Source organism: Equus asinus, chromosome 7 (genome assembly GCF_041296235.1).
Source record: "Equus asinus isolate D_3611 breed Donkey chromosome 7, EquAss-T2T_v2, whole genome shotgun sequence".
NCBI classification, from domain to species: Eukaryota; Metazoa; Chordata; class Mammalia; order Perissodactyla; family Equidae; genus Equus; species Equus asinus.
This window is the reverse complement of record NC_091796.1, coordinates 107474462-107495162: the sequence shown is the minus strand read 5'-3', so window position 1 is coordinate 107495162 and position 20701 is coordinate 107474462. Positions and strand designations below refer to the sequence as shown.

Sequence of the window (20701 nt, the reverse complement as noted above, 5' to 3'; positions counted from 1 at the left end):
GGCGGGGGTCTTAAACAGCAGACATTTATTTTCTCAAAGTTCTGGAGGCTGAAAGTCTTAGACCAAGGTGTTGGCAGGGCTGGTTTCTGCTGAGGCCTTGCTCACTGGCTTGTAGACGGCAGTCTTCTCCCTGTGTCTCCTCACATGGTCGTCCTTCTGTGTGTCTGTGTCCTGCTCTCCAATTCTTATAAGGACACTGGTTCTATTGGATTAGGACTCACCCTAATGGCCTCTCTTTGGCTTAAGCACCTCTTTAAAGACCTTATTTCCTAATACAATCACCTGCTGAGGTAGTGGGAGTTAGGACTCCAACAGGAGAATTTTTTGAGGACAAAATCCAGCCCATAAAAGATTGGAAGGCACCTGAGATGCTATAGCACCCAACTGCCATCTGCAGACAGCCAAGTCAGACCCAGAGATGCCAGCACCTCCTCCAAGAAGCCCTCTGGTTTACCACTTGAGCCTTCTCCCTGAGCCCTGAGTTCCCCTCTGTGAGGTGGGGTCATAGGAATCCCAGCTGAAGCCCGTGAGGCACCCAGCTGGTTGGATGGCCCTTCCCCCCCAGCTCAGGCTGACCTGCCCACTGACCTCCTGTTCCACATGTCTCCAACAGTCAGAGACTAAGAGATGGGAGGGGCAAGCACAACTCAGGAGTCAGAAAGGGACCCCCTTCACCCCCTGCACCCAAGGTGACCACCCACGTTCTTCAGTAGGAGTCCTGGGGCAGCTGTATCCTGCTGGGAGCCCTGGGACCCCTGTCAGGTACATGTTCTCTACCCATGTTGCGTTGGGACACTGACTCAGAGAGGCATAGGAACCTGCTCACGGCCACACGGCTGGTGAGAGAGAGGCCAGGACTCCAGCCCAGGTTTCTACCTCCGAGGACTGGGTCTTCCCATGGTGCCAGGCCCTGGTGGACGTTGCCAGCTGACCCTCCTGGTCTCCTGCTCACAGGGTACATCAGAGTCCTGGGACCTCCAATTATGGGTCACCTCGAATCAGGAGACAGGTCCCTGAAAAGCTAGTGGCACCCAGGGTCTGGGGGATTGCTCCCAGACCTCTCCCCGACTCCCAGCTGCACCCCACACCCACCCAAGCCCGTGCCCACTTTTCAGCATGAGGCCGGGATGGTTCTTTTATTCTATTCCTATGTTGTTTTTCCCCAACTTTCTCAGTAAAATCTCTTTGGAAAAGTCCCAGCCTTGTCTCAGAGGAGCCTCAGGCACAGGCCTGGCCAGGGTCAGGGGAAGGCAGAGTAGAGGGGGCAATTGAGAGGGAGTGGCACAGGGAGGACCCCATGGAGAGTACAATTCCACCTCCCCCAGTTGAGCTGCACAACCTTGGGAGGGGCACTTCTGCCTCGGAGCCTCAGTTTACTCCTCATAAAATGAGGTTGTTGTTGGAATCAAATGGGTTCACCTCAGTGGAGGACCTGGCTCCCCGGTCAGAAGGGGCAGGGACAAGGACCAGATGCTTGCCTGTCCTATGGGTTCCTGGGAAGCCAGGCTAACACAGCCCAAATGTAGATGCCAGAGGCAGCGAATTCTACGTACACTCCTGCCTGGTCCAGGGCAGAGGCCAGTCGAAGAACAGGAAGCCTGGGCTCCACCCTCTGCGCCTCACCTGCCGTGGGCCTGGGCAGGGGACTGCCTCTCTCAGAGCCTCAATCTCTCCGAGACGAATATTGCAGAGTTTAGGTGGCCCAGCTGGGAAGGGCACTGGACAGTGACGTCCGTTCTTTCCGCAATGACCCCAACTGACGCCGGGGCTTGCGGGGTGCGGGGTGAGCGCCACAGGATGATTCCAACCGGCGTTCCCTGGGTCGCCCAGCACCTGCGTTCTCAGGGCGGGGCCTCGGGAGATTCGGGGCGGGGCTATCGAGTGGGCGTGGCATGGATCTCTTGCACCGCTGGTACGGCTACCCGGCTACCGCGCACGCGCCATGGTTAGGGTCTGGCGCGTGGCGGTGGATGGACTGGGGCCCAGCTGGTTTTAAAGGGGCCGGGTCTTGTGGGATAGGGGCCCGCGCTCTGCGGGGCAAGCAGATCGGCAGGGTCGAGATGCTCTGCCCGCCCGCACTGGACTGCCTCCCTGGGTCTTACCCCCCACCCCCAGCTCTGATTGTGGGTCATTTCTACTCAAGAACTGCCCTGTTAGATGGTGAGATCCAGAGTGGCATTGTGGTCTCCCCTTATGCTTGGGTCTCAGGCCAACCAGCTCAGCTATTTGTCAGCACTGGGACCTTGGGAAAGCTGTGTTTAAATGAATGTAAGACTGCCTGGGAGGGTGGGGATGAGATCTCAGTAAATGACACCATCTCCCACCTCACACTGCACACTAGGAACCCAGAAATCACCTCTGCTTCCTCAGGTCCCTTCCCCCACATCCTATGTGTCAGCAAATCCTGGCAATGCTTCCTGTAAAATATCTGTCCTTTTCCCCCACGCCCCCCTTGTGGAACAACAGGAAGGACAGGAGGGGAAGGACAGGAAGGACCTTGAAGGACAGCCCAACCCCTCTCTTAAGCTATAGACAGGGAAGGGCCCACGGAGACATCCTGGGCCTGTGTACCGGGCCCATGGGGCCATGAAGTTAAAATTAAAACAAGCTGCCAGGCAAACTTCCACACCTCCGCCTCCCACCTCTCCTGAATTTGGGGGATGGGCTATTTTTAGAGGGAAGGTGTGTTGGAGAAATGTCTTATTCATCTTGGAGGTTAGCAAGAACAGAGGGGCCTGTGTTTCCCGCCTCCCCCTCCAAACTTACCCGGCCTTGTTCCGCCCTGCCTGGGCCCAAGGACTTTGCTGAGCTAACATTTGTGCAGGGCTCCCCCCACCAGGCCAGACCCTGAGCTTCCTCAGGCCAGGTCAGGCTGGCCCAGGGCAGGGGGCTAGGTTGGAGGAAGGGAGGAAGGGAGGCACAGCTAGGGGGCAGGCCCTGGCGGTGATCAGGTATCTGCCCCCCATGCCAATCCCGACCAGCCAGCAGGGCTCCCCTTGGGCAGTGGGACAGAGCCAAGAGGCAATGTCCCTGGACCCCAGGGAGAGACAGAACCCTCATGTGGGGCAGGAAGAGGGGCCTGCCCACCCAGTCTCCCACATGGGCTCTGGGGCTAGCTTGGTGGCTTCCCAGCCTCAGGGATCCTGTTATAGCCAGGGCTAGGACTAGCCTTGGTCACTTCACTTCACACTTCAGTTTCTTCATCTGTAAAATGGGACTTTGCAAGGATTTAATGAGATCCAGCCCAGAAGAGGGCACCCCACCCCACATACCATTCCTGTACCCAGGGTGGAGGGGGATGAAAGGAAGGACTCCTGCCCTCAGGGTCCAGCCAGCACTGGAGGCCCCAAGGAGGGCCTGGAGAAAGCTGGTCCTGCCTTGTGCAGCTTGGCTGAGGTAGAAAAGAGCAGAGCAGAGGGTCTTAGGCAGGGGTGCCAGAAGAGCAAATGCCACAGCCACTGGAAAGCCCCACCAGCCACCCTCTGTGTAGACCACCCAAGTGGTCACTCACTTGGCACTCAGCCTGGTCAGCCTGGGCTTGGAGCCGAGGCCCTTGCCTGAAACACCACTGGCAGAATCAAAATTGTCCTCAGCCCCTCGAAACCCTACCAAATGTGCCCACTGACCACCAGGAAGAGATTTATTTCAGCTTCAAATCATGGAAGAAGGAGGGATGTGACCCAGACCCTGGGCCGTGGATGGGAGAGGGCAGTGGCTATGGTTCTGGCCAGTCTGGTGCAGCCAGAGGCAGTGGCTTGGCTCTGCCCACTGGGTGCTGGGCAGGCCCAGCCCTCTCTGTGAGTCAGTTGGGCCACCCTGGGGCTGACGCCCTCTCAACTGTCAGAGAGCAGGGGCAGGGTGGGCAGAGCCCTGGGACAGCAGAATCTGGCCATGTCCTTGTCTTCTCACTGGGCCGGGGGGTCTTGGTCCTTGGAGCAGGCACACTCGCTGCCGGCGTCATCCGGAGCCTTCCCTGGCAGTCCCGGCAGACTCAGTGAGGGGGCTGCAGGAACATAAAGGCCTCCATGTGGTGGGGGCTGCGCTTACCACATGTTTGCAAGGGAATCTGTGAGCGTAGGGGCTGCAGCTGGGCAGGGCAGGCACCGGGGCAGGGCAGGCCACAAGTTGCCCATGGTGAAGGAGGGAGGGGTGCTGGATGTGAGGTCTAGGCAAGGGAGGGAGGACAAGGCCTGGCTCTGGGAAGAGGAGTACCCCTCGCCTGGCACACCCACCAGAGTAAAGGGGTGGCAGATTTGGGGGATCCAGGGCAGACCTGGGGGCCTCCCCAGTGCCCAAGTCCCAGTGGTTACACAAGGTGTGGCCCTGGACAGAATCTGACAGAGGTTGAGGGGACTTTGGGGAGAGGTGGGGGTTAGGGCATGGACAGGCCCCTTCTGGGCCCGAACTGCAGCGGGCGGCTGACCAGTAAGGGCTGCTGCCAGGGCCGGGGGAGCCAGGAGAGACTGACATCTAAGGAGGGGAGCGGGCAGTCAGGTTGCCAAAGCAGCCCCAGCTGAGGCTGAATTCATTTCCTCACCTGGGGACAGACTCCCCAGGGAACTTCAGGGGACAGAACTTCCCGGGCACAGCTCACCCATCATGTGCCCCCCACAGAGGCCCCCACTACCCCGCCTGCTGTTCCTTGTGCCTCAGACCTGGCCCTGGCTGACCCCTCTCCTCACCACGCCTCCTCCTCCCAGAAGCTTCCCCAGCTCTGGCAGCCTCTCGGCCTTTAACCAGGGCACCTGCAGCAGGGACAGGAGCCTGCCACGGGGCTGGCCCATCTCCCCACCTCATAGGTGCCAGGGCTGGGCCTGCTCAGCACTCACACCCTCACCCCTTCCAGGCCCTAGTGGGCAATGCACACTTGTCCCAAAGGTGATGAATCATGAGAGAGGGAGGAGGAGGCAGGACTCATGGTGGGGGTGAGAACGGCTGTCATTCATCCAACAAACGCAGACCCGTGTGCCAGGCCTGGGGTCACAACAGTGGATGAAGTGACCTTGTGTGCAGGTGGGAGGGGCGATGGTGACAGGGAGAGGGTCAAGGGCGGGCAGATGGGTGGGGTGTGAGCAGGCTGGGGTGTGGAGGGCCCTGCTTGCAGAAGCAGGCAAGAAGGAGACCCTGCTTCTGACTCCTCTCTCTCGGCACCCCCACAGGCAGCCCCTCACTCACCAGCAACAGCCTGGCTGTGGGTGGACCCCTTCTGGGCACCCTCTGGGGGCCAACGCAGCTCCCCACTCTCCACAGCACCTACTTCGCTGGGCTCTACCACAATCGAGGGCAGCCGCTGGCCCAGCCGAGGGCCCTTCTCCCGGGCACCCACTGCAGCCTGCAGGACGGGTGGCAGGGGTCAGGACAATACCAGACCCTGGGCCCCCACTCCCTCCCATACCTGTCCTGCATTCTGCCCACTGGGAGGGTCAGGGGCTCCCTGCTCAGTCTCCAGGGCAGGAGCAAGCATGTGTGTGTGCATGTGCATGCCTGCTTATCCCCCAGAGGGTTCCAGCCCCTCCTGCATCTCACCACTGGGGCTGGAGTACTCAGTACCTGGGGTCGCAGCTCTCTGGGGGCACCATAGGACCCACTTGGGCTCAGCTCTTAGGCCCATTTCACAGACAGAAGCCTGAGGCTTGGGAGGCCAAGGTCACACAGTGAGTGAGCCCAGGGCTTCAGTGCATCCCCGGCTGCCTCCAGTATCCTGCTCAGCCCCTTCCTAGGGTCTTCCTTTCTGGGCCCTTAGCTTGCTCCTCAGCTCAGAGGAGCTGGGAAGCTGTTGCCATGGCAACCTGAGCATCTTGCTCTGGGCTCATTGTTCAGTGCCCACAAGAGCATGCGGGGGCGCCTCCCTAAGCCCTCCTGGTGCCCTCAGCATCCCCTCCTTCCATTCAAGGCCTTCCGAGGTGGAAGCCAGAGCCGCGGGTGCACAGACCACCAGCCCCAGCACCACAGCAGCCCTGACTTGCCTGCAGCGTCCCAGCTCTATGTCTTTTCTCAGGCAGTCCCCTCCCTGGAGCTCCCCAACTCCCATCTCTTTTACCTAGAAGGATCCTTGTGTGGTGCATATCTGCCTTTCCCCAATGGCATGAGTGCCTCAAGGAAAGGCAGGCACACAGCCAGCAGGACTTTGCTAAATGGCCCTCAAACCACTGCAGCAGAACCATCTGAACATGTTTAAATGCACATTCCTGGGCTCCAGCCCAGACTCATTTTAACCAACTACGCCAGGTGACCCTGAAGTGTGAGAAGAGGTGTCATTTGGCTGGGCCATCTATGGAATCAGAGGAACAGCAGAGCGAGGAACACAGGTCCCCAATGCCTGGACCCGCCTGCTGGCACTGCCAGTCCAGGGGCTCCTTCCCCTCCTGCAATCCTTCCCCACCCACCATCCTCCTTCCTGCCTTCCTCCAGGAAGCCCTGCTGACCCCCAACCAGGGGCGCTCCTCTGCCCAGAGTGTGCCACTGGGTGAGGGAGGTCCAGGCCGGCAGAGCTTGGAGTACCAAGGCCTGGTGTCCACGCCCTCCATCTGCCCTGCCAAGGAGGCTGTGTCTGCAACCGCAAGCTCCAGAACCCCCTGTGTAACTCTAGGCTGGTCCCCGTCTCTGGCCCCAGTACTGCCCCCATGCCGACAATGAGAATGGCCCAACTCTAGAACTCAGAACATCAAGACTGCACCCCTTGTGTAGGGACCCCACTTTTTAGCTGCATTAACACCCCCTCCCCAGAAAACTAGAGCTGAGAGCAGGGGACTCTGGCATTACCTCACCCAGCAGAGAGCAAACTGCCTTGGGGAGGAAGCCCTGGGGTCCCCAGGGTCTGGAAGGGGTGCTAAGTACACCACGGCAGCTCACCCTCAATTGCTTTATGCATCTGACTTCTACAGAGGAGCAACACCTCCCCCACCCAGATGGTTAAATTGAGACTAGCTCCCTCCTGTCCCACAGGGCTGAGGGCGGGCAGACCCCAGGGCCCCAACTACATACCTTCCCTGCTGGGCCTCTAGCCTCCTCAGCTGGGCTTAGCTCTGGCATGGCAGGCTGGGGAGCACTCATGCTGCTGCCGCTATCCAGCTGCAAGGAAATGGAAAGCAGAAACGAGGTGTCTGCTATGGGCCAGGTGCTGGATCCTACCCTCGTCCCGGAAGCTTCAGGCTGCTCCAGCCCACACCCACACTACCCCACCCCGGGCCCAGCACCCATGGCTCCAGCTGGACCTCCATCACTGCTGCTCCCCGCCTGAGCCCACCATCAGAGAGGGCACTGGACAGGCACCACACAATGTGCCCAGAGCTGAAGAGGTGCGGGGGCAGGAGGGGAAGAGGCCGACCCAGCCTTAGGACCCAGGAAGCTTTCCTGGAAGAAGGTCGGCTGATCTGAGGCCTAAGAGCTGAGCAGGAGGAAGCCAGGGCAGCAGGGAGGAGAGAAAGTGTTCTGAGGCAGGGAACATCGAGGAGGGGGCACAGAGAGGCAGGGGTCCAGATGGGTTTCTGAGACAGGAGGCTGGAAGCAGCACTGACTGGGGGTGAGTTGACCAGAGGCAAAGGTGCCCAGTGTCCCCTCCCATCCCCTGCCGACAGCAAACACCCCACATACACCCAGGGCCAGGCCCTCGACACTCACAGCCCAAGGGGAACTGACATCCTGCCTGAACTTGGCCATGCCCACTCAGGCCAGGCACAAGGGCAAGGGAGCCAGGCCAAAGACTGCACAGCAATGGCTCTGGGAAGAGAGGCCCTGCTGGGACTCATGGACACCAGCCTCAGACCCTCCCCCTGCACTGAGCCAGTGGCAGAAAAGGGGGTGGGATCTGGCAGGCAGACACCTAACTTTGGCACTGGCTGGGAGGCAGCAGGGGCCATAGGCAAGGGGCAGGGGAGTGCTGGGAGGGGACTGGGCAGAAAGAGCAGCGACCAGCAGGATGGAATGCCTGTAATGTCCTGTTGGTTGTGAGGCAGAGGTCCTGCGGGCACCCAGCTAAAGGGGAGGGCTGCTATTCTGGGAAATGAGGTTTCTTTCACCAAACACCCAGCACAGGTCAGCTTAGGTCCCACTGACAACCAGGGAGGCTGGGAGGGGGCTACACGCTGCACCAGGCATCCCAGGGCAGTGGGCACCTGAGCCCTACCCACCTGCGCCTCCACCCAATCCCAAAACTGTGAAAGGTCCCTGGTGCCCTGCTGCTCCCAGGTCTGTCCCTCCATGGGATCCCCGCCTGGGATCCCATCCCAGGACCCCGGCTAGAGCCCAGAGCAGCCAGGACAGAGTCCAGGAGAGTGGACTCAGAGATCCAGACAGATTCAAGAAAGAGCCACAAGGAGAGTCAGAAAAGACCTCTGGCCACAGAGACAAAGCAGAGATGATAGAGCTGGAGAAAGGGAGATACAGAGAGAAGATAGAAACAGACCCAGAGTGACGATACAGACAGAGGAGAGAGGAGTGGTAATAGAGACAGATGATGGAGCTGTCACCTTGAGCCCAGCCAGAGTCGGGGTGGGGAGGCATTCGAGGTGGGGGAACATGACAGGACAGGACAGGCAGGCAGAGAGCAAGTGCTTACCGGCTGCTGCCCCACTGCCCCGCACCAGTGTCCAGTGCCAGAGGGTGCATTCGCACATGGAGGGCTCCCACCACCCACACCTCCGCGGGCTCCCAGGTGTGTAGGGCCACGTATGACTGTGCGCAGCCCCCAAGGGCACTGCTCTTGCCCAAAGCCTGGCGTCCAGCAGCCAAGGGGTGACCGTGGTGCCCAAGTCCTCCGCTTCCCCAGGGAACTCCAATTCAAAACCCCTAATCCTGTTCCTCCTCTCCCACCCACGCCGCGCCTGACCGCCAGGGAGCAGCGGAGACGCAGGCCGGGCAAAGCTGGGGAGGGGGCGCCCCTTACGCCTCACTCACACTCACCCGCCGGCGCTGGATGCTGGCGCCGGTCCAAGCCACCTGGCCGACCCGGGAGCTGCTAGCCCTGTTCACCCTCCTCGGCGTTCTCCGCCCACAAGCGCTCGCTGGCCCGGCCCCTCATTCACACTCACGGCCTCCTGCGAGCGGCGCGCGGCCGCGCTTCCGCCCTCCCAGCTCCAGCTCCCAGTAGCACCCCGGCCTCATTCTCCCTTTGACAAGACCGCATCCCCCAGAACCTGATCCTGGTCACATAAGGCCCTGAGCCTCAAATCTGAGGTTCAGGAATTCAGGGGGAGAATTCAATGGGATCAGATAGATAGAAAAAGGACACCTTCCAATTGGAAGGAGTGAAGAGAACAAGGAAAACACCAAGTGGGAGGGCCCATATCGGGGGAGAGGTGTCTCCACACTGCTCCCCTCTCATCTTCATCCCCAGTCTCATTCCCAAAAAGGAACAAAAGAGCCCTGGGACAATCAGTCTCATCCAGTCTGGTGTACATGCCTAACCCCTGAGGCCAAGGTGCATAACCTCTGCTCTGCCCCACCAGCATCTAACATCCCTTCCACCATCCAGCATCTAACATCCACTAACAGTTATCTAACATTCAGCTTCCACCCAACATCCACAATCCACTGTTCAGCAACCACTTATCCAACCACCATCATCTATCATGCATTATCTATTCATGTATCACCTACAATTCAGTAATCATCCAACCATCATCCAACATCGACCATCGACTATCCATCATCTACCATCAATAATCCAACATCTGTCCTATCCACAATCCACCATCTAACTTCCTCCAACCAATTACCATCCACCATTTAACCACTATCCAATATCCAACATCCATCCACTATCCACCAAGCACTAGCCAATATCCACCATCCAACATCCATTAACCATCCAACCCCAATCACCATCCACCATGCCCTATCTATCCACCATGCATGTATCCACTCACCACCCACCCCTACCATTGACCAAGCATCAATACACCATGAAAATACCCATCAGTCCAACAGTAATTCACCATCCATCCATCTACCACCTGTCTATCCATCATTCACTGTCTAACATGTTTCCATTAATATTTAACAACTATCTATCCATCTACCATTCATTTATCCATCCACCACATACCTGATTGCCAATCATCGATCTACCATCTATCTACTGTCCACTTATCTGGATTTATCCACCACCAATCCATTAGCCTCCACCCATCTAATCAGCCACAATTCATCTAACTACTGTTCGGTCACCAGTCATTCACCATCCCTCATTCGTTCATATTTCTATGCACTACAATCCACCAGCCACCTACCATCCACCAATCATCTACCATCCATCCATCTCTTATCCCTATCCACTACATATGTATCCATTCATTGTCCATCTCACAATATCCTCTATCCATCTATCCAGTATCCAGCCATAATTCACTATTCGTCCAAAACGCATTCAAGTATCATCTATCATCCATCCATATTCATCCACTTTAGAAAAATGCATCGAGTGCCTTCTATGTGCTAAGCACTATTCTAGGTGCTAGGAATAGAGTAGAAAGATAGCAGTGAGCATTCATCCACCATAATCCATCCACCAATTTATCTGTGCATCAGCCCTTATCCGTTATTCACTATCCATCCAATATCCATCTTTATTCATCATCTATTTACCATCTACTTGCCATCTATTCATCTTCTTTCATCTATACATTAAACTACCCATTTTCCAGGCATCACTCACCACCTACCATCCATCCACCATCTCTCCATCATCTGCCCATCCACCATTCACCTTTCATGTATCCATTTTCCAAGATGTAGCCATCTATCCTTTAACCATCATCCATTCATTACCTAAGCATCATTTATCCATCCAGAATCCATCCATTCGTTATCTATCTACTATCCACCTTCCATCTATACTTCCACAGTACACAGAATATTATCCATAGACCTAGCAACCATCCATTTATTTGCCATCTATTTCTCCATTCATGTGCCATCCAGCCACTATTGTCCACCATTCACGATCCATCCATCAATCATATATCTATTCACATTTATCTACCATCTATGCTTCCATTCTCTATGGATAGATCTATCACAACCATCTACTTATTATTTATCCACCATCCATCCATACTTCCATGATTTATCCACCCACCAAGCATCCACCATCCACCACCTACTACCTGCAATTCATCTGCTATCTATAGATTCTTTCACTGTCCATCAATCCGTCAATTTATTATTCATGTCCATCCACCATCCTCTATCAATATGCCATCTATTTTATTATCACTTAACCAACTACCATTACATAGATGCATCCACCATCTTCCATCCATCCACCATCTAGCACTACCATCTACCATACTTCCAGTACTCATTCAACCATTATCTATACACCCATTCACCCCCCCCCCCACACACATATACATTCTGCCATTGCATCCATCATTCACACATTAGTTCACCTCCTTATCCAATAATTCATTTCCTACCAACCATCTATCTACCTGGTAATTCACCATCAATCACTCTGCCATGCATTCATCTATTATCCTTATATTATATCCTTATGCTATCCATAGACATAAACATCAGTTAACCATTCCAACTTCTCTCTCTATCACTCATTTTTATCATTTATCCATCCACCCATCCTCTCATCATTCTTTTGCCCACTCATTCATAAACTAAACATTTATTTATTAATAAATATTAATATTAAACATTTATTACGCAGTGCTGGTGCTGGGTTCTAGGATCATCAAAATTCATGATCTGATGAATTTACATCCTGATGGTTCACAAAGGGGAAACAGGTCAGATAGAGAGATATTATGTCTAAATCTCAGTGCCTCCATCTGTGCCCATGGGATGGCTAGAGCTCTTTGCACAGTTTCCTGGGAGGAGGACCAGGGAGGGGGCATCACAGCAGGATCAGCGGAGGGACGATCTAGGCATAATGGCATGGGAGACCTGATGATCTGGGTGTAAAGAGATGTGAGACTGGAAGCAGAAGTTGGCAGAGATTATGCAAGGCTGGGAATACCCAGCTAAGGGATGGGTGCCTGGGAGCTCTGGGAGGCAGGCAAGCACCCCAGTCAGCCTCGTTCCGAGAAGGGAGCCCCCTACTCATACAAATACACTTCTCCAGTGGAGAGTACCTGAACCAGAAGGACAGGGGCTCGCCTTAGCCTCACACAGCAATGATGGAGTGGTCACCGTGGCTGCAACTGTACCGTCTCGACACTCAGACACCTTGTGTCAGGAAAGCCTATGCTGGCAGGCCCCCTTCCCTCACCCCATCTCCCAAAAGGCCACTCCACCTCCTTTCCACTTGGACAGGAATTGCTCTCCCTCCTCGTTAATGAGGGTGCTAGCTGTCACCTAAGGTGTTGGTTGTTATCCAAGCTGTTAGCTGACAATGGTCTCGTGGTTGCCGGGGATTGCTCCTGACAGGGCTTTCAGGAAGTGTTGAAGGCCCTAGAGGCATAAAGCTCTGATGGTGGGGCAGCAGGCTGGGGACAGGGAGTATCCTTGAACACAGGCCTGGAGGCTCACATCTGAGCTTGCAGAGTCAGCCCCGGGGCCCATCTTGGCCTTCAGTCTGCTATTCTGCTTTTCCCCTTCCCTCCTGCCCTGCATTGTAGGCCCTTCTCCACAGGAGACAGGCAGATCTGGAGGCAGGAGCTATGAGTCCTGGTCACTCCCAGCCGTTGCCGTGTGTCCTTGGGAGGCCCTGCCCTTCTCTGGGCCTCTATTCCTGCCAATGCAGTAGGAGGATGAGGTGGACTAAATGAAGAGTAAGGACCAACCATCTCTGACGTTCCCTGGCCGCGGTGGAGCTGGAGTTATCCCCTTCTCAGCTCCCTCATCCGCACAATCACCCTCCAAAGCTTGAACAGAGGAGAGGGCAGCGTGCCTGGGCTGGGTACTCACGGCGGGCGGAATCCTGGCTCCGGGCCAGGAAGGCTTGCTCTCTGCGCCCTCTTGTGGCCGTCATGGGGTAAAACACCCAAGACTCCCGGTGGCATGGCAGAGCAAAGTGACAAGAGACAATAGGGTTAATTTGAAAGATTTCATATTTTGAAGCGCGATATGAGCACCGTCGTTTTAAACTTTGTCCTCACGTGCTAATTCTCTGTGAGACAGGACTGAGCCCTTCTGTCCTTGGTGGGCTGTTGACTGCACAAAGTTTCTGGACGTTTCTCTCTAATGTAAATAATCGGACTTCAAAGTTTTTAAAAGTGCCATAATAAGAAAATCACACCGACAGAGGCAGCCCCAGGGAGCAGGGGCGAGCAGGTGTGCCGGACCCAGTGTGGGGCACAGAGCAGGGCGCCCTTCCCAGGGTCTATGGGACCCCAAGAGCCGCCGGCGTTGCCATCAGCCACCACCATGGCATCTCCTGAGGCCCCCGATGTGCCCCAGGATGAGTGTGGGGACAGATGCTGGGGCTGGGGGGTATCTGTCCTCCCAGTGAGGCTGGAGTGGGGAGAGGAGGACCCAGGCCTGTCCCCAGACGTGAGCCGCCCTCCCTTGACCTGCACTGCCGCGGGACTGAGCCTAACTCGGGGGAACGGGTTGAATGGGGGCCCGAGGCCCGGCGGCCGCGGGAGGATGGGACCGCCGCGAGGCTCCGTCGGCCCCGGTTCGGCGTTCAAGGTGGGTCCGGAGCTTGGCTGAGCTCCACCTCCCGCGCCGGGCGACAGACGCCCGCTCCCCTGGGACCAGCGACGCGGGCGAGGGGGGCAGCCCTGCGCAGGCCCAGAGCCCTGGGGCGCCCGCCCCTGAGCCCCACTCCCCGCGCCCCCGAACCGCACGCTGGAAAGGCAGGTTGCGGCAGCGGGCCTGCGCCTCGTACCCCCTCCGGCGGGGCGCGGGTGGTGAAGCCCGCGCCGAGTGCGCCCGCCGCGCGCTCTCCCTGCACCGGGACCTCGGAGCCTGTCTCTCCGTCCCGGTTTCTCCGAGGCTGGCCCTCTTCTTTCTCTCCCGGGGACAGGTGGGGATTCTGGGTGGCACGAGCCGGAGAAGAGGGGCCCGGTTGACAAGACCTGTCCGAGGCTCCGAGGCTGGCCAGCTGGGTCCTGCCTCTGCTCCTGGCAGTCATGAGTGCTCAGGGGACTCTAGAGATTAAAACTCTGACCCCCCACCCCCACCAGCCCCAGGCCATGAGCCCTGCCCAGCCTGCCTCTCCCTGCACACAGCAGGATGAGCTGGGGTGAGACAGCTGGAAGGGCCAGGGACAGCACTGTTTTGTTGTTGTTGAGGAAGATTAGCCCTGAGCTAACATCTGCTGCCCATCCTCCTCTTTTTGCTGAGTAAGACTGGCCCTGAGCTAACATCCGTACCCATCTTCCTCTACTTTATACGTGGGACGCCTACCACAGCATGGCTTGCCAAGCTGTGCCATGTCGGCACCCGGGATCCGCGCCGGTGAACCCCGGGCCAGCGAGAAGCAGAACGTGCGCACTTAACCTCTGTGCCACTGGGCCAGCCCGAGCCACCTTTGTGTAACAAATACAAAGTTTAAAATGTGTGCCCATTTATGCATACATCCATTCGTATAGCATAGAAATGTGGGCAGTGCGGGCCACCACTTCCTCCCGCGTCTATTCACCAAATGCTCAGCGGGATATCTCCCGCACCAGGCACACCTTGAGAGTGGGAGCACACGCCCCAAGCCCTGCACCCCAGGAGTGTGTTGCCCTGGGCACCCGGGGCGGGGGGGGAGGAAAGGTCTAAAGAACTTGTGAGGGGGGGGCCCAGTCAGCAGGCCCTGCGGGGAGAGGCCAGGTGTCCCCACTCCCTGACCCTGGGAGAGCCAGTAGGGGGCCGCAGGCACCAGCTCTTGAAGGTCGGTTTAGGGAGATTATCCTCTAGCTCTGAGAGAGGGGCAGGTTAGACCCGGGATGATAATAGCAATTCTAATGATGATGAACTGGCCCGTTATGGAGCGCCCTCTGTGCCCACCCTGTGTGTTGTCTCATTTAGCCCTCACAGCCTTGCCAGATGGGGACTATCATACCTATTTAGCAGAAGAGGGATAATTTGCTAATGGGTGTAAACTTCCCCTGGGCTCAGTCAGGGGACGCAGTGGACTGGCCAGGCAGTGTCCAAACTAGATGCCACCCTGAGGGTCACTGCACCCTGGGCTCCCTCTCTCCTGTTCTCACCCAGCCCTAGGGGAGGGGGAAGTGGGCAGGAGATGACTGCCCATCACGGCCCAGAGCGGAGGCCTGGGAGGGAACTGGCTGAGGGGATCCGTCTAGAGCCACAGCAGTGGTTCTCAGTCTCGAGCGTGCAGTAGAATAGCGCAGAGGCCCCTGCCTCAGTCGTTCCTCTCGTGGTGTCATAGGTCTGGGGAGCATTTCTAACAGGTTCCCAGGGGCTGATGCTGCTGGCTGGGTCTGGGGACCACACTTTGAGAACCCCAGGGTGGAAGGGGTGGCCAGAGGAAAAGGAATGTCCTCAGTCTGCCCCTCCCAGGCCTCCTCTGTCCACACCCCAGGCAGAACATGTAAGTCTTGCAGCCTGGAGATGCCTCTGTGTTCAGGGGCAACATCCAGGCCTCTGCTGGCCGCACAGGCTTCTTAGAGGAAGTGCTGGCTCCTCCATTGTGTTGCCCTGCACCACTGGGCAGGTCTCTTGCCCACTCTAAGCCTCAGTTTTCTTATCTGCACAATGGGGAGGGGAAAATGGCTGTGTGCAGATGAGGGAGAGGCTGTGTGGAAAGGGCTTGGCACAGACAGGTCACAGGGGTTAGTATTCCTTATGGGGCGGTTCTTTCTTCCCAGGAAGAGGACGCTGACCTCCGTTAGAAGGAGGCACCTTGCTGCTTGGAGGAGAGGCAGCACATGGTGGGCTAGGGTGCTCAGAGGCAGGCCCGGCCATTACCACAGAGCCTCAGTTTGCTCTTCTGAAAAAGGGGGCGATTCCTGTCCCTATCTCATGGGGTTCTTGGCGGTTGGTCTGCAAAGTGCTGTGCACAGGGCACTTAGAGTGTTTGCAGTCCTTGCTGTGAAGCCTCGGTGTACTCCTGAAAGGCTCCCCTACTCTGGACTCCCTTCCCTGACTTCCTGGTCCAGTCCAGCCTCCACACCCGCCCCTTCTAGGCAGTGAGTAATTTCCTCTGGGAGGGGAAATCCTGGGTCAGAGGGTCCAAAGGGTCCCCTTTATCCCTGAGGCAGTGGGGAGCCATGGAAAGCTTCTGAGCAAGAGAGAGATGTGGTCAGAGCCAGCCTTTGGGAAGATGCTGCCAGCAGGCAGTGGAGGGTGGGGGAGGCTGCCAGGTAGGGGAGTGCATGCAGCAGGGCAAGGGTGAGGTCACACAGGCCCTCACCTTCCGTTGTCTTCATAGTGGTCATCAACTACTATCTGTTAGTACAACTGTAGGACTGTCAGCACAAAATGCACCTGATATGACTGCAGGCTGCACCCACGACCTCACTAAAGCCTCACAGAGACTCTGCAATGGAGGGTCTCCATCTCCCCTTCAGACGAGGAGCTTGGGGTCACAGGCTTAGTCTGGCTCCTCTAGTCTTAGTCCTCTCACCCAGCCCGCAGAACATCCCTTGTGGACAGCTGCTGGGCACTGCTCGGTTCAGTGCTTTTGGATGCAAGGAACATTCCTGGTGGCAATGGGGCATTTCCTGCCAGGACATGCATGGGGGGATTAGGAGGGCAGGGCATGCAAACTCACACCCAGGTCCACCCAAGGTGCCAAGGAAACAAGAGGCAGCACTCTTGAGAGAGGATCATCTGACCCTCCCTCACTCCCTGCCTACTGCTGCCCACTTCTCAGGCTCCCTGCCTACAACCTCATGCACACACATCTATGGGGGCACTTTCTTTGTGTCTGATCCTGGCAGGGTACCAGCTCATACCCGTGCCCTTCAAAGTCCTCCACGTTGTCAGCTCAGAGGTTGAGAAGGAGGAAGAGAAACATGCTTCAGGAAGAGCCATGGTCCAGAGAGTCAGGAGGCAGGAAACCTCAGGAACCACTGGCAGGGTCACAGCGGCCACAGGACCCAGGCAGCGACTGGCAGGGAAGGTGGAGCCTCTGCAGAAACTCCCGTCAGCCAAGGCCTCCCTGCCCCCCACCACTCCCCCTGCAGTCCAGGCCTGCCCACCTCACCGCCATTCCACACTGGCTGCTTTCTGTTCCTGTTCTGTACCTGGGGTTTTCTCTACCTGGAAAGCCTCACACAGCTGCTTCCTTCTTGTTCACTTCTCAGCGACAATGTCACTGGCGCAGAGAGGCCTCCCTGCATCTTCCCTGTGTCCCCATGTATAAGGCGGGCATCCCCTTCCCCCTCGATCACGTTACCATGTCCACTTTCCTCGAAGCCCTCACTACTCTCCCAAATTCTCTTTTTACTCTTCTGTGCACTGGTCTGTGGTCTGTCTCCAGACTAGAGTGGACACTTGGGTGTCTGTCTTGGCCGCTGCTGTATCCTTGGCACCTAGAACAGCGCTGGCACATAGCTGGCATTCAGCAGCTTTGGGCTGATTGAATTAATGGTTCTACATCATTTCTTTAGTGGCTACATGGAACTCCATATTATGTCCCATTATTTATCTATATGTCTCTTGATGGACATTTAGGATTTCATTATTCTAATTGCAAATAACCCGGTAATGGGAATATTGCTGTAGATATGACTATATATCAGTCAGAGTCTCAGCATGGGCACAGGAAAGCAGGGAGATCAAGGAGCGTATAAAAAGTGGTCTAGTTACCAAGACATGGGCAGGGTTTGCAGCAGGCGAGAGGGGATGGGGGAGATCCCAAGGCTGGCCGTGGTGGGGAGCTATTGCCACCTCTGGGTCCTCTAGGGGAAGAGGGAAGGGTGGCCAGAACCTGGGGACAGCTGCTTCAAGGGGAGGGGCCCCAGGCAGGCTGTGGCTGCAGTGATGGGGAAGGGGGAGGCGGGAAACAGATACCCGTCTCACTCTCTCGAGTTCCCCATCTCATGGGTACAGCCCATTTAGAGCACAAAGCAGCAGAGAATGGTGGAGAGTGGACCGGGAGGGGCAGAGGCACACTACCCACCCTCAGCATCCACCCTGTGCTGTGGGGAAATGTGTCCTCAGTGCCCAGGGCTCACGATGTCCCACCAGCCTCTGATCCTCCTGGGTGATGACAATGGGGGAGTGTACCACCCTAAGGCCTAAGACATTGGACACTGGCAGATCTCTTCATATGAGGTAGGGGGTAGAGATGAGGGAGAAGGAAACAGTCCCTGTGAGGCATGCTGTGACAGCCCCCCACTTCCGCTTCCGGCATGTTCTTTAACCACCGACCCACACCCTCTCCCCCTCTGCCGGCTCCTCAGCAGCACTTGGTTGGGTTATTTTTTGGGTTTTTTTTTTAGGACGATTAGCCCTGAGCTAACTACTGCCAATCCTCCTCTTTTTGCTGAGGAAGACTGGCCCTGAGCTAACATCCATGCCCATCTTCCTCCACTTTATATGAGGGACGCCTACCACAGCACGGCTTGCCGAGTGGTGCCATGTCTGCACCCGAGATCCAAACCGGCGAACCCTGGGCCGCCAAGAAGCAGAATGTGCGCACTTAACCGCTGCTCCACTGGGCTGCCCCCGCAGCACTTGTTTTTTAAGCCTTGGTAGGGTGACCCAAACTTTTGCTCTTTCAGGACCTGAGTCCTTTATAGGCCTGTTAATGAGCTCCCTTCCTTTTCCCAATAAGAACCATTAAGCACCGCAGTGAACCCCCGGGCCCCACACATAGTCCATCTTGCCCCATGTGTAGACCCAATCCAAACTCTCTCTGATGATTGGGATCAACATCCCAGGCTTCTTGGTGACCCCTTCTCTGCCTCCTGGTCATCGGCATGTGGAAGCAGAATTAGTCGGTGGGGGGAGGGGGCAGCCTTGGCTTTAATTCATGGGAGGCATGCCTGTGCTTCCTGATGGCAGCATCCCTTTCTTGGACACTAGCCCAAGGTCACAGGAAGGAAAAGAACAATTCCTCCAGTGTTTTATTTGGTGTAATAGTGGGAAGGGCCACTCCCACCTCTGTTGCTTGGTTCCTGGACCCAGGCATTTGGGCTGTGGGGGGATGGCACCACAGAATGCCTGCTGAGTCAAGGCATACACCACACCCTGTGAGACAGCTTTAACCTCACAGGGTGTTGGCTCTCATCTAGCACCATAACTAGTCTTTTGCAGACCATGCCACCTTTCTCTCAAAACAGCTACTTCTGGGTAACGGCATGATGGTAAGTCCAGGGAATTTCTTAGGTATAAACTTTCTGCCATAATTCCTTCACCATAAAATGAGGCCCTCAGTCCAACGTGATGTTGCTTGAGTTGCTATGGTGATAGATAAATAAAGGATTCTGCAAGTCCACAAATGGTGGTGCGGGTAGCAGTGATACAGCTGGAAAGGCATGTCCTGACCTGAAATATGCAAGGACAAATCACTGCCCTTTCCATGATGGAAGGGGTCCAATGTCATCCACCTGGCCACCAGGCAATTGCGTGGTCCTCCTGTGGAATGTCACCATATTAGGAGCTCAGTATGGGTCGCTGCTGTTGACAAGGCGGTCCCTCAGCCATAATGGAAGCCAAGTCAGCTTTGCTGAGGGAAGTCCATGTGGCTGAGTCCTTGCCAAGCCTCCATCTCTCCCTCCTTGGTCGCTTGTACATGGCCTGTTGAGCAAGCAATGGGGTAGGGGAGGAAAGAGGCTGATGTCCTCAGAATGGGTTATCTTGTCCATGCAATATCAAGAGCCTCCTCCACAATAGATGCCCTTTGGTGAGCATTCATTCCCATTGCCACTCTGTGCCCATTCTGAGAGATCCATCTGCTTGTCTTTCCCCCAGATCTCCCAGAAAAATTATATTCTTTCCAAGTCTCTGATTGGCTGGCCAACCCTTAGCCACTGCCCACGAATCAATGTCAAATTTTTGCATTCTGGGAGAATTTCTTTTCACCACTGTCTTTCAGGGCTTCTCTTGAGAATGTGTGCAAAGTCTTAGCCATCCACCGCTGGCTGGAGCCAGCACCTCAGGCAAACCAATCTTTAAACCAGGCTGATGCTTTCTCATCCTTTATTGATTGATCACAACACTTCCCATAGCTGTGAGTTAAGAAGAGTTGGTAAAACAGTAGGAGCGGATACCACAGAGTCTAAGACACTATTCATGAAGTTTACTTTTTCCTTCCAGATTGGTTTGGACCCAGTCTCATTTTACAATGGAATGCTGTATGCGTATCCAGCATTATGATTTAGTGGATACAATAACATCTATTTTGTGATGGACATCTTGTGTTGCATAGTTTCTTACTATCCATGGCCAGGCATTAAGTCTCTACTAAGACCCTGCAGCAAGCCAGGAGCTGCCTCTGAAATGGATAAGAGTTGTTGGCATAAGAAGGCACAGCCTTATTCTAAAACCCTGAGTGTATACACAGTGATTTTCCTATTGGGACTTGCTCCACAGAGCATCTCAATCTGCCACTTACACTCAAAACCACAGGGGCTGCTGGATCATGAGGCACAAGTGGCAGGGCAGCTGGCTCTAAAGCCTGGACCTGCTGAAAAGCCCATTTGTTCTCTGGGTTCCACTCAAAATTGACAGTCTTAGAGGGTATCCAATAAATGAATCAGAGAATCTGGCCCAAGTAATGAACGTGTCTATAAGATCCAAAGAGGCCATTCAGGCAGGCACCTCATGTGTCTTCATGGTGGGGCTTTGAATGTCTGAAAATATCTTTATTTCCTTCTTCATTTTTGAAAGATATTTTTGC

The 20701-nt window shown here is 55.8% G+C and overlaps 1 protein-coding gene across 4 annotated transcripts; it reads right to left on the bottom strand.

The window, feature by feature from the left end:
* Positions 1-3623: 3623 nt before the first annotated feature.
* Positions 3624-12887, bottom strand: LBHD2 (LBH domain containing 2). Of its 4 annotated transcripts, none has more exons than XM_044773148.2 (4): positions 12738-12887; positions 6985-7071; positions 5176-5332; positions 3624-4003 (listed from the first exon to the last, which is right to left on the bottom strand). In XM_044773148.2, the coding sequence occupies exons 1-4, from the start codon at positions 12738-12740 to the stop codon at positions 3906-3908; spliced, it is 345 nt and encodes a 114-aa protein (XP_044629083.2). In that variant the 5' UTR covers positions 12741-12887; the 3' UTR covers positions 3624-3905. The 4 variants fall into 4 exon arrangements, with proteins under 4 accessions (XP_044629083.2, XP_014710091.2, XP_070370618.1 ...); XM_014854605.3 differs by lacking the exon at positions 12738-12887 and adding an exon at positions 8902-9039; XM_070514517.1 differs by lacking the exon at positions 12738-12887 and adding an exon at positions 7621-7744.
* Between the last annotated feature and the right edge of the window lie 7814 nt (positions 12888-20701).